Here is a 13,577-nt window from a genome sequence, read left to right as displayed (position 1 = left end):
AGCCCTGCACCACCCACGCACATCTCCCCAACCAGAATGTAATCACCTCTACAGCCAGCTTGCTACACCTAATGAGGACTTTTTTTAATTACAAAAAAAAAAAAGGTCATTTTAATGCAAAACCCAAAAACTATGATTATAGCCTTGCTTTAAACTACCGAGCTGGATTAACTTTCAGCTATTACACTTAGCTCTGGATGCTGCAAGACAAAACCCTGCCCAAGGGCTGTCCCCACGGGGTGGGACATCACAGACGGGCAGCAGAGTCGCTGCTAAGGACACTGCAGGAGCTGCCTCCGCGTATAGGGGGATAATTCACATGTATGGAGGGGAACGATCCGGTTTAGTTTGCTCTCCTAAAGCAGACAGAGACCTCCACTTCACTCTAGGAAGACTGCAACGGTGGACAAAACACATTTCTTTTGCCCATGACTGGTCCCAACTGGTCCCAGCAGCTTCCAGTGGTACAAAATGTCATGATTAAAACAACTTTTTATTGCACCATCTTTTATCCCAGGCTTCTGACCGTATCAAATCCTAAATGAAACATGACGTACCGCATGCAAATAAGCTGAAGAAAAGAGGATTCAAATAATAGGAAAATATCATTAAGTAGGTGAGTTTAACTCAGAAGGTCAAAATCATTCTAGCCAGAAGACAGAGACGCTGCACGGGGCGCACACGCACGCCCGACGGCTCCTTTCTTGCTCGCTCGGTGACTGCCAGCTCCCAGCAGGGCCTGAAGCTGCAGTGCTGTTAATAAGTCCCTAAATCTCCTGGCCTTGAATACGCTCCTAAACTCGAGGGAAGAGCTTGCCAACGGTGTGCTGCCTGCCAGCGTCCCTACAGCAAGGCCATCAAACAGCAAGCTGCTTTTTTTTTTTCCTTTTTCTCTTTTTTTTTTTTTTTTTTAAATTTTAAATGTGGTACATCTATCTGAAATAAGTATCACCAGCTCCCAAACGTTACCAATCACAGCCTGCTCTCGGGTAGGAGTCCTGATATGAACTGAGGGGCTGTCAAGGTCACACGTCACATCTTAGAAATCCTTGAATTAGATGCTTCCCCTCCCTGTCCTCTCTCCTCGGCCCTCCCAAAAGGGCGAAAACCAGGTGACATCCTCACTCTGTTCTAGGCTGTAACTGAGGATTTAGGAAAATCTGATGGGTCTACACACTCCCCGCCAGAAAAGAGGAGATTAAAAAAAGACATTAATTCTTAAAAGCATGGTTTTGTTGTTAGCATCACTGCACCAGCAGCACGCAGGCAGGGTTAGTGGCAGCAAACGGAGCGGCCGATCACGCTGTGGCTCTGCCGGACACGCTGCCCGAAGGGCTCGGGTAGCTGGAGCCTGAGCTTGTCCTTCTCTGGGTTCCCAAAGAGGAAACAAAGCTGCAGTAAGGTACTTAATTTTCTGTCCTGGCCACTCCACAAACCCAGCAGCGGCTCAGTTAATGGCAGACCTTTAAGCCATCAGAGGCTTTTGCAGGTGGAGTGAGGCCATGCCAAAATAATTTCTAGCTAATACACTACAGATTTACCTATTCCATACAACATCTAACAACTGTATTCCTAAAAAACTAGAAACCATTTTACTTTCTAATGAGCCAAATGAGGAAAAAGCATCCTTCTTCATATGATGTAGTCACAAGCAGCTCTCACGCTCGTGGTTTCTCAGCATTGCAAAACCAACAAAGGCTTTCAATAAAGTGAGATCTGGGTAATGTTCTACATCGCTGTTTAAGGACAATTTGTTCTGGATTAAAAGTCTTGCTCCGATTAATCTTAACAGAGCAATGAATAGGAAATCCACATCCCAGGAAGTAGGAAAGATTTTATCTTTAAACTCAATTCACAAGTAAAATCACCTCTCTTACAGTGGATAATTCTGCTACTGTTCAAGTTATTTTCACACAGTGGGTATAAAAAAATTATCTCTAGATCTCTCAAATTGAAACGACTGTTTTTAATGCTCCCTGTCATTTTGAATGCATGCAAAGACTAACAATACTGTATCAAAAAGAGAAGCTCAACAATCAAGAAATCCATTAAGCTACCAACGACACTAATAGCAAAAAGGAAGTTTAAAAAGACTCAAGTATATAAAGAAAAAAAAATCATGTCATTTTCCTACTGGGATTATAGGAGTGAACAAAACCCCTTGTGTTGCGACACAGTACCTCTGATTTTATAATATCCTTCAGCTACATAAATATTAGAATACAAACCCGAGCTCTGCTGACAAAGGGTGAGGGAAGACAAACAAATACTCCCAGCATTTGATTTTTTTTTTTTTTTAGCTCATCTGTTTCACCCTCCCTTGATTTTGGATATTCTTCCTGAAGAGATGCTGCTGTTGACTCGCTCCTCCTCAACAGACACCCCAGAGCCGAAGCCAGGGCATGCAGCAGGTACCCTCTGCTTTTCTCAGCCTGACGATGCCTCAAACGTTTTGGAGCAGAGATGGTGAGAAATATAGGACAAAACACAGTGGATATAAGAAAATAAAAACAACTGTCCTCTGTGAGGACTACACATGACTTATTTCTTGTCACAGCAAACTCATGGGTACTGCTACAATCATCAGCAGAAAAGCTCTTGTGAAGAGCTCATGATCGTCTACTGCCCTGGCTATAGCTTCCGAGGAAGAAATAAATGATATTATAAGAAATTGCCTCTAAACCCCAAACCACGTGGCACATACACAGTATGTGTGTGTCTGGATAAGGAGAGACAGAGACAACGGGGCTTGGCATGCACCACATTCATTACTTCATTAACTTCGATTTGTAGTGAGCTGGGTTCAAATTCCACATTCATATGTTACCCAAAATTAATACCAAAGCCCCAGCCCGGTCAAGAATACACTTGTCCGCATCATAAACCCACCTCAAGCCTGCTCATAAAGGAAAACAATGGAAACTTCACATATCTGTACAAAAATGAGTTTTCACAGCTCCCCACCCCATTGCAGAATGGGTAATTCCCAGGTTCACAATAAATAGCAAAAGCCAAAGATTCAGTGATTGTGGTGGGCTTAGGAGGAGGAGACCGTCCTTGTCCACACTCGTGCGTTCAGACAGCTCTGCTCTCGGGGGAAAACCAAGGAGCCTTACGACAGGAAGGAGAGGGAGGGCTGCAGAGGATGGCCAAGAGTCAGAGCGAGCCTGAGCTCACGTCCAAGGATACGCTGGGAAAACAGCGGCAAAACTGCGTCCCTTCACCCTGTAACCATACATCTAGCCAAACATTTATCTAAAAGAAATCTCTAAAGCGGTATTTTTCTTATATAAACACCTGAGCATCAGCAGAGTGATTTTTCACAGTGTGGATCTTTGCTTACTTTTGGCAAGGTAAATATATATATTCTTAAGTTTTGAAACAAAGAAAAGTCACAAGTTCCCAACACAGGCTGCTGCATGCTGTAAGACCAGAAGAAGAGTTTCACAAGCTGCTAACTCCTGTTTTACTTCAGATTTTCATGCATTTCCCAATTTAAATGTCTTCTTTTGCATTGTTAAGCCAAGCGTGAACCTACCGAAAACAGAAAGCTGACAGTGAGATGAATCCTTCTGTACTAAATAAGGACATTTGTATTTTACTTCCAGCTCATATTCTCTCCTTTTCTTAATACTCCTGTTGGCCCAAATTTATCTTTTCAAATGCTGGCGCTAACACGCAATTTGTGAAGCAAGACACACACAGAAGCACTATCAACCTCCTATTTTAATCAAGGATATTTCACTCTAAACGAGTCAAGTCTTCCCCCCCCAAGCACATACTCCCCAGACTAGACAAGCTTGCCGTTATTTGGTGGTCAGAAGAGACTTGGCTAGAGCAGTCTGCTTTGGAGAACGTCTGTCTTGGAAGAAAAAGGCAACGAGGTCTCAACTGATCAACCTAGAAACTAGGAAAGAAAAAAAAAAAATCACGTATGCCTGATTTACACTCGGAGACTTGGCTAGCGATGCTGAGCCTCTGCCAGCGCAGGTAGTGAGGAGGAATGCAGCTTCTCCTCCTCCTGCTGCAGTTAATTTATGTGCTGTCTGCAGATTACAGGTAAAAGGAACTTTTTTTATTATTATTTAATGGATCTGAACTAATCTTTCTTTCCAGTATATGTAATATTGCTTATCTTCCCTCCAGTATCTCTCATTATTATAAGTAAATGGGAAACAATGCACCGTCTCATCTGCCAGCTCCCCAGGCTGCCCCGGCTATACCTCTCTGTTTAACTTAATATTCACTTCAGACATACTAAAGTAAAACCAGAAAATCCAGTACTGCACCAAACAGCTCCCTGCTCTCCGGCTTTAGCAACCAGATAAGAGTTTCGGAAGCGATTATAATATACAATAACATATAAGAGAATTGTCTGAAGCAACGCTTCCTTCACAGAATTCAAAACACCTCGTGCAAGGGTGAAGGCAACTCCGTTCAGCTGCACAACCCCAAATTTACCGGTATCGTTTCTGTCTAAAAGGTACTCATTAAATTACGAAACATAACTTTCCTGCCACACTAGTTTTCTCTTCCTTAGAAAGGACTGATTATTATAACTCTGTGTGTATCCTATATAAAGTAATTACATATCCTAATTACATATCCAGGTAGTTTCAATTCTGACACAAGATTGCTTTCTAAGGTGCGACTGTTTTCACTCCACGCACATACCTACCTCATCTAGCATTAGCTGGAATTAGATCAGAACATTACCAAAAGTCTTATTTAAATAGGTTAAAAGGACACAAATCCACCTTGCTGTTGGAAAACCGGTCTGAGCAGTTGTTTTTACAAGGAGTCTCTAAAAGCCTCAATTCCAGCTTTACTAACATTGCAATGCAATTGGCATTAAGCTGGTCACAAGTTACTGGGTTTCCAAATGCTTTGGGGTTTTGTTACTGGTAACAAAAGGGCAGAAGGCGTACGAAAACCTTCAGAACAGTTGCCCAAAGCCAAGCAGTAACTATATTGATGCAGAGACCTACATAAAGTAAAGCTTTTGCAGAGAAAACCACCTGTGCATAAATGCTGCTGCTTCCATTTCACCCAGAGGTTAAATTATCTGATCAAAATCTTCTGCTGGAAAGAAAAAAAAAATCAGTTCATATTTTTTCCACTTCATTTAGACTCAGTAAAACATTAAATCCTGCCATTAAAATTGCTTAATTAGGAGCGCTAGAGTGAAAGGTTGATGCAGCTCATGAGCTGCGACTACTGAATGGTGGTGGCCTGGCAGGACTTGCCATCGGTAGATGCACTGAAGAATGGCGGAAAAAAGAAAACGAAAAAGACAATATTGTGAGCTAACTTTGACTGTAATTGAAGCAGTGCCACTTGTTAGAGGGAATGAGGTTATAAACCCACCTTCAAACAGCAGTGACAGCAGACCACCAGCAGCGAGGGTTTCAGACACCCTCTGTGGGGGAATTCTGCTGCTGCATTGAAGCCGACTTCAAAGGCGGTGGTTAGCCCAATGCCAATGGCTTTTCAAAACCTACTTCGCTCTCTCTCGCTTTGCTCTTGCTGGTCTGAAACCAGAGTCCCCCTTTAGCACTAAGTATCGAGAAATCCAGCTTCACCCCTGCAGCTCCCATCCTAAATGACCCCCTTCATCTGCTTCATAAAACACTGGATACCGCCGCATTCACAGAGATTAGCTCCGAGCGTTCAGACCTCATCTCGCTGGCACTTCGTGCCAACCAGAGACTTCAGCAGATAGATGGCACTTCAAAAAAAAAAAAACCAAAAACCCAGCATGAACCTAGCAGAGGAAAGTAAAGCAAAGGCTGCTCACATAGGAGATGCTCTGAGTCAGAGGAGACCAGCTTTGGCTGGAGCTTGAGATCAGGCAATAGATGCTGGCTCAGTACCCGCAAAACTTGCCTGGCTCCTAGAATGACTTACTGCTTTCAGGGGACACTATACATAATACACATCATAAAATGTATATCATACATATACTAGGGATGAGCCTTCCTACCCAAAGGCTAAGAGCTGTGGGGGAACAGAGTGCACGCCTGCCACCTCTAATCCTTAGGGCAATAGAGGGTGAAATGCCCACGGGACAAAGGCACATCACTAAGAACAAGTATGGGAAAAGAGGAGCTTACAACTCACGATAAGTAGGTTTCCAGGCATCATCTGAGAAAAAAAACCCCACCCCAAACCGTACAACAGCCTAATCAATTATTTAATCAGCGTCTCTAGAATCCAGCAGGATACGTATCAGTTCAGACCAAGGGGCTCAAGAGCAGCACTGCAGAGGTTGGGTGGGAAAAGGAAAGTACAACTGTGGTTTTCAATTACTTAATTCTAAAAGCAAATGTCTCTGAATACAAATCTGCTCTTTTTTTCTCTCTCCACCCCAATATATAACGGAAGGGTGACCCTGAGTATCACCCTAATACAAGTAAGCTTCTATTAAGTTGTGCTGTTTGGAAAACAGGTTATGTGAAGGGCCACGCCATACATACTGCTGCACTTCAGCTCGTACCTTGTAACATTACGGCTCGGCAAGGGAACTGGGGATGGAGTCAGGAACAAAGCCCAGGTTCCAGGTGAATTCCTGACTTGGGTTCATCTGTTAAAAAAAAGCCTCGCACTTGAATAAAGAATTGATGGTTACTAAAGCAGCAGAGTCCCAACAGGAGAGAAACATCCACTTACAAGCTTAGTGACAGCTGCACAGAGACTTCGTTGTGTTCCCAGTTCATAGCGTGTACCATAGCAATACAATTTGTGATTGCATTGGGATGCTCTTATTTTTTAAAGCCTAGGAAACAACGAGAGCCTGCTCGGACCTCTGCTTGCACTGGCAATGAACTGCAATCCATTATCTGTACAGCTGGACCGCCGGGATCAGCTACTGGAACCGTAATGTCAACAATACTCAGAGTTATGTCGACCACTATGTCATTCACTTGCTCTAGGAAAGAGATGACTAATAAAGGAGGACCTCAGTCCTATCTACAACACGCTGTCTACTTCTCTTGGCATTAGAAGAGACACATTGGTAAGCAAATATCAGCTGTAAAAGCCTGAAAGAGTAAATGCTGCCTTCATTCACGAAACATGTGTGACTTTGATCTGCCTTCACTTCAAAAAAACATCAACCCCTTGGCAATTTTCTGCGATTACGCAGGGGGAAAAAAAAGAAAGCCTCAGCTTGCAGAAGGAAAGAGAAATTGAGTTTGAAAATGTAAACTTAAAACCAACAAAGAAAAACCTGAGCCACCTACATTTCTTGGAGAAGCTATGCTTAAAATAGAAGCTAGAATGATATCAGAGTGCTGCAGTACCACAGGGGACCTGAACTTCCCGAGCTGAACAAAAGCGACAGACTCTTCCCCTCTGCTCGCAGCGGCGGCAGGACCAGCTGCTCCGCCTCTAGGAAAGGAAGAGTTAACAGAGGCGCTGATGTACCAGCTACCCGCTGGCATCCCACCTTGAGCTCTGAAACAGCATAATAAATGGTGCAATCCACTTCTCCCCCCCCCAAACACATTAGATGGGAAGAGTAGAGCAGACAGAGGTTGGGGTTATCAGGGAAGCGTCTGAGTCCCTTCACCCCTCACCACGAGGAAGCTCAGAGGGCGTCCAGCAACCGGGGAGAAGCCATACTGAAAGAACATTTACCGACATTCTTCTTCTTCTCCAGGAGACTGAAAATTAAACACTTTCTCCTAAAGCCTGTCATTTGCATAATCACATTATCAAGATGGTCTTTCACATGGACCAAAGTGTCAACACACTGAGATTTCAATATAACCCATGAACTGTTAATAATAGACTATGATTCCACCCCCCGCAAAGTTCTCTGCAGTTGGACTCCAAGGGTTGTGATGAGAAATAAAATATTGCTAGTCACCTGAGTATTTTTTAATTAATTCTCCTTAGCCACAGAAAAAAAACAGAGACCAAAAAGACCATTTGAAAACGTATGGGTATGAAAGTATATGAGCATGTTCAGCACAAAGAAGCAAACACGCTGAACTTGTGACACCTTTTAACTGCAAGGTAGATATTGTTCTGCATATGAAAATAGTCTTCAAGCAGCATATAAAACAATACAGGCAGTGTGTGTTGGTATACATAAATATAAAGGGGAAAAAGTCAACCATGTATGATGTATCTTTTGATATTCTGGGTTTCACTTGTTTTTAATGAAGATTTGAGATTCCTAAATGAGTAAGGGAGGAACAGACACGAAAAAGGTAGGATGGAAGAGAAATAAAAATATATTTACTACCTGAGGAAAGTGCAGAGCAGCAAAGTAATAAAAGTCAAAGAAAACTTCTTGTTTAAAGCATTGCCAATGACCAGAGAGCAGAGGGCATGTCAAGAAGAGTGGGAAGCCATCACACAGACAGCTGCGAGCTCCACAGCACGCATGCTATGGGCCTTAGACAGCTTCCACAGGAGGGATGAAAACCTTTGAAGATTTTCAGGAGGCAGGGGGGGAACCCTGTATAATAAACCCGATCAAAGTCACTTATCCTTGCTTTTCTTAAAAGCTGATCGTTCTCAGCCTTCCGTAAACTGCCGTGCATTTCAATCACAAGAGAAAAGACGAAGACCACCGCAGACCGCATTTCCAGGATGAAGCAGTAGTGTGGTACAGCACTGCAGAATAACCTGCAGGAATGCTGCTTTGGGGGATGCTGCACACGAATGCTACGGGTCAGCCCTGGTCTAGGAAAGAAAGGATGAGTCAGAAAACAGCAGGCACCCTCCCTGAAAATACCACGGTTGGAGCTGCTCTCGCTGCTACCTGTGCCAGCGGCTGGTATCAGAGGCAGGCAAGGGACAGCTCGGGTCTGATCGCTCCAAGCAGGCATTTATCTCGTAAGCTTTAGATTACTACCTAGGTATATCTTGACCGACATCTGAACAACTAGTTGAGGATGCTGCAAAAATAAAACAACACTGAGTTGAAGCTGGAAATCAAAAATTCTCACCAATTTTGAGCCTTTGAAATTTCAACAGCAAAGCAGCACACACACACACAAAAAAAAAAATCACAATTACACCTTTTTCCCCCCAAAATCCCATTGGAATTCATATTTCAAGGTATAAGAGATGTAGTTACAGTTGATACAAGTTATTTAAGAATGACACTGAATAAGCATTTGGTTATTTGGGAATGACAAAGGAGGTTTCATTTTTAATGTTCATAAGTCATCCAAATTAATTAGTGCTTTAAAATGGCAATGAATCACTTCCCAAAATAATTTGTATTGGCTAAATTAATTCCAGTGAAGAGAGCCAATTTGCTGATTGTAAATTATCAGAGTCCCTGACTAGCTCTTGTGTATGTTGTGTGCCATTTATTAGGCTACTGGGAAACAAAGGATGGCTACTTTTCATCAGTGAACAAGATTACAGCCCTATTAAGTGACCAGCTTATTGCGGTACAATTATAGGTTTCTATTTAAAGAATTCAAGCCAGACATCATTAAGAAACAAAGCTGGATGTTCAGAGGAAAGGAAAAATAAAATGGAAGAAAAGCTTATTTTCTGAAGAGATGCACCAAAAACCTATTTGAAGGGAATATTTCCATCCTCTTAGACTAACAAAGAGAAGTTCAGACATGCAAGACTAATTATGAAGGAACTTCCATCATATGACAGTGACTAAAGGCAACCTGAAGCCTGGAGTCCCAGAGCCTGCTTCTCTCACTCACAGCTAGATGATCATTTCGAGTCTCCCCTAAATTAAAATGACTTTTGAAGAGTGACGACGAGGTGAGAAAACACATACAGGGGTTTCTGCTTTTCCCTGTCAGGCAGAGGAAATGCTTTCATAGCACTGCCTTCTGAGAGCCTTCCTCCCAAGTGCTAGGAGACCTCTGCATCCATCCAGCACGTACCACCAACCACCCACTCACTGCGGCGAGGTGACTTGGTTCAAGTCCGCAGCGCTGTCCTCAATGGATTTCCCTTCTTTAGCCCTCTTAAAAGAAAAAAAATACACGTCCATAAAGCTTTACCTAAGCTAATTTGCATGGCATTCTCCTGCTCTTATCTGCATCTCCTTACTGGTATCAAAGCCTTGACATTTCTGGTTGAGAAATCTTTCCCCGGCTAACCTGCTTATCAGCAGTAATGAATACTCATGCAAACAGGTACAAAATTAAATGGCTTCTTTTCAGTGATTATGATAGATTGAGCCATGCTTAATCTACATAATCAAATTGCTTCTGTGTTCAGCAGTAATACCTTTTTGCTGTCCTGGGAGCAGGTTCAGCCTTGGTTTCTCTTTTGACAGCTTGTTTCTGAGAAAGACTAACCATGACTGGGAAAGGGGCTACTTGAGATGCAATTATTTAATACAGCTGTATGAGGCACATCTCAAACTCTGCAATATGGCAAAGTAGGTCTGAACAAAAGGTGCCCCCTTTAGGGAACGGGAAAACATCACATAGGATGCATAAGGGAAAACAAAGTACAAACCAATCTCTTCCAGCTACTATCCATGTACCTAGACAAAACTGGAGTGACCCTCCCGAGACAGACAGAACATCTCTACCCACCTAGCTGCAGTGAGCTATGATCACTACTATAATTGCCTTTTTCCCAGGCAAGAGCAGCCCCATAGGCAAGAGCAGCCCCATAGGCAAGAGCAGCCCCATAGGCAAGAGCAGCCCCATAGGCAAGAGCAGCCCCATAGGCAAGAGCAGCCCCATAGGCAAGAGCAGCCCCATAGGCAAGAGCAGCCCCATAGGCAAGAGCAGCCCCAGAGGCAAGAGCAGCCCCATAGGCAAGAGCAGCCCCATAGGCAAGAGCAGCCCCATAGGCAAGAGCAGCCCCATAGGCAAGAGCAGCCCCATAGGCAAGAGCAGCCCCATAGGCAAGAGCAGCCCCTGCTTACACGGCAATGAAATAGAACAATGTATTTTCCAATCTCAAGACCAGATTCACGTTTGAAATCAAGCTGGCTAAATCCTGCTGAGGTGCCAGAAACAAAGGATGGCGCAGGTATGTTATAAAATCCTTGACTTTGGATTTGCCTCAGGGAAGACTCTGAAATACACCTCTGTCTAACTCATGTTTATCAGGTCACTTAGGCCCAAAGTATCCTGAAGCTTTCTGTACTTTTAAATATTGATCAATTTTTAGAGGAAAATGAGAAGTGAGAAATGGTTTTCCCCACAAACTATAAATAAGTGCTATTTAAAAAACACTAAACCGCCTATTTACCTGTGTCCAAAACAGCACCAAAAGAAGCAGAACAAAGGTTTGCTTCCTGATGTACCTGCCGAGAGGTTTTTTGTTTGCTTGGGGTTTTTTTTGGTTTTTTTTTTTTTTTCCAGTCTAACAAAACTATTAGCCTACAAGCTAGTGCTTATTTCTAAACATTGCTTAAGAGTTGAAAAGTGAGTAAGCCTGATGCAAAATGCTAATAAGCACTTATGGAGAACAATTGCGCTCTCTCCTTATGGCTTTGTCACAGGTGGAAAAAAGGCACCGGCTGGACCTCTGCGGTTGGAAAGGTGACAGCTCTAGCAAAAGGTCCCTGCATCTTTGTAAGTGCAGAAAAACCACGCAGAGGGAGGGAAAAAAAAAAAAAAAAAAAAAGGGTTCTGGCAAGGGCTGCTGGCACAGCTTGACTTTGGCTCAGGAGGAAGTAAAAGCTTGAATTACACAAAAATAGATTTAAGAAAGAATCAATGACATTTCATCTGAAAGTTTTAGTTAAGTTTTAATTAGGATCTGAGATTTTGCACTTAAGTGCATGAAGTGAAGGAGTACATGTACTCGTGCTTCACAAGATAACTGACAGATCTGAAACTTACTCATCTCATCTCGAAAGGTTAATTAAAGAACAATCTTTTGAAAGCAACACCGTAGGGCTGCTCCGCCGGGGAGCCCTGGGGAAAGGCTGGCACACACTGCCCGCATCTCCTCCGCCTCGGAAACGCTCCGGGTAGCAAACCGAAGCTACTGCCCAGTACCCATGGCCCAGAGAGAAGCGAGACAGCTTTGCGCCAGCCCAGCAGGGCACGGAGAGTAATATAAAGTTGACTGGCTGTGCTCCCTGCGGCTCTGGGGCAGGTTTCCCAGCCCGCACCGTTGCTGCTAGGCTGGAGCTGCTTCGATGTTCGCACCCTTCGGCAGAGCAGGCACGATCACTGCCAGCGGTGAAAGGTAGGTGCGGTAACTCTTATAATTAGGAAACTAAGGCAGAGTGACTCACCCAGGATCAAAGCCTGCAATTACGCCAGAAATAGGCTGTGGGTTCCCCGATTCCAGCTGACAGTGCTGGGAGGCAAAGGCCTTCTCTAGTTCACCCGAGCATCATTAAAAGACACACCAGCTTTTAGGGAAGCCCGTATATATGAAGCTCATTTGAAAAAAATCTTAATGTCAAATTTAAGAAATGTTCTCAAAACGGAGAATAAAAGAGCTTCATCGTTCGAGTAAGACTTTGTGGACATAACCGACCTTTGGCTGTGCAGTAATTTAATTTCCTAAGTACATGAGGAAAGTTTCAATTAGGTCAGAGAGGACTGCTGCGCCAGTACAAGAGGGAAGAGAAATGCGCGGCCGCATCGGTGAAGAGTACTTCTCGTCTCGAGGGGGCTAAAGATACGGTGCAAGGAAGCATTAAGGCCTCTTGGCAAAAGCAAGGGAGGCTGCTTGCTCGGTATGTAAAGCAGGATGGCATGCACCACAGGCAGAGGTGAAACACAGAAGCAAAACACTCAGCCAGTGGCTCTCAGATCAAAGGCAGTTTTTTGCTGCTTTTTTTACAAAAGACAGCCAGGTACTGCGGCTGCCACGCGAGGAACAGGCTAATTTAGAAGCCCAGGGAAAAGCAGAGGAGTGATGGAAAAGAAAATGATCAGAACAGCGATGGATTCTGAATGCTGCTTGATGGAGTGAAGCCTGAACGTTATTTGGCGCAATCTTGATGGGCCTGACTGAACCATTACATTTTTGCACAAAATTTTCATACCGGTTATGAAGAATTGCTCGACACCCTTGGTGACTGCTCAAAAGTTTCTCAGTCACTTAAGCAGAAGGTCTATTCAAGTACATTAATCGGAGAAAAGACTGATAGGGAGCGGACCACAACAGAAACACCACCAGAGGTGAGACATCCCTGCTGTTTGTAGAAAAGTTGCCCAGGAGGTCGGTGGGCAGGACAACCCAACGCAGGAACACTGCAGTGAAGACAGTTCAGGGAAGAGGGTTTCTGGACACACAGGTTCCCACAGCACGTTTTTTATCCGGCAGAAAGAAGAATTACACAACTTCCAACAGCCGCTCTTCATCGGAGACACATCTGTGTATACCAAATCCTCCTAAATCCCCAGCCAGAAAGATGGTGACCCTACCTTACCAAGCGATGCCCACCGTTCAAACCACAACAGCCCACTTTTTACTTTGAAATCCAGAGTGCCATTTCAGACACTCGGGTTTATTTTGGTTTTGATTCAGAAGTGTCTATCTGAAGTGAGTTTATGCCAGTGACAACTGAATCATGGTTGTGGGGGCAGTTTCTTCATAGGGAAACAGATTGGTAGTTGTTACCCTTCCAAAACGCTATCTTTATGAACGCAACATCTCAG

At 43.8% G+C, this 13,577-nt stretch overlaps 1 protein-coding gene and 1 non-coding gene across 5 annotated transcripts in view; both read right to left on the bottom strand.

The window, feature by feature from the left end:
- COP1 (COP1 E3 ubiquitin ligase) overlaps positions 1-13,577 on the bottom strand; it is a 128,139-nt gene that overhangs the window by 18,162 nt on the left and 96,400 nt on the right. Inside the window, exon 19 of one of the 4 annotated variants that reach the window (XR_012836637.1) lies at positions 3,805-3,907. The exons of 2 other annotated variants lie outside the window; for them this stretch is intronic. Coding sequence is in view for 1 of the 2 variants with exons in the window: in XM_075760459.1 (XP_075616574.1) it covers positions 12,219-12,284 (66 nt within the window). In the remaining variant the exon portion in view is untranslated. Of the gene's footprint in view, positions 1-3,804; positions 3,908-12,203; positions 12,285-13,577 lie in introns of those variants that run through there. One more of the 4 variants, XM_075760459.1, reaches the window with a different exon arrangement.
- LOC142602858 (small Cajal body-specific RNA 3) lies at positions 319-453 on the bottom strand. Its single transcript, XR_012836677.1, has one exon.

The sequence above is a fragment of the Balearica regulorum genome, chromosome 8 (assembly GCF_011004875.1).
Source record: "Balearica regulorum gibbericeps isolate bBalReg1 chromosome 8, bBalReg1.pri, whole genome shotgun sequence".
NCBI lineage: Eukaryota > Metazoa > Chordata > Aves > Gruiformes > Gruidae > Balearica > Balearica regulorum.
The sequence above is the reverse complement of the archived record's forward strand: the minus strand, read 5'-3'. Positions and strand labels throughout refer to the sequence as shown.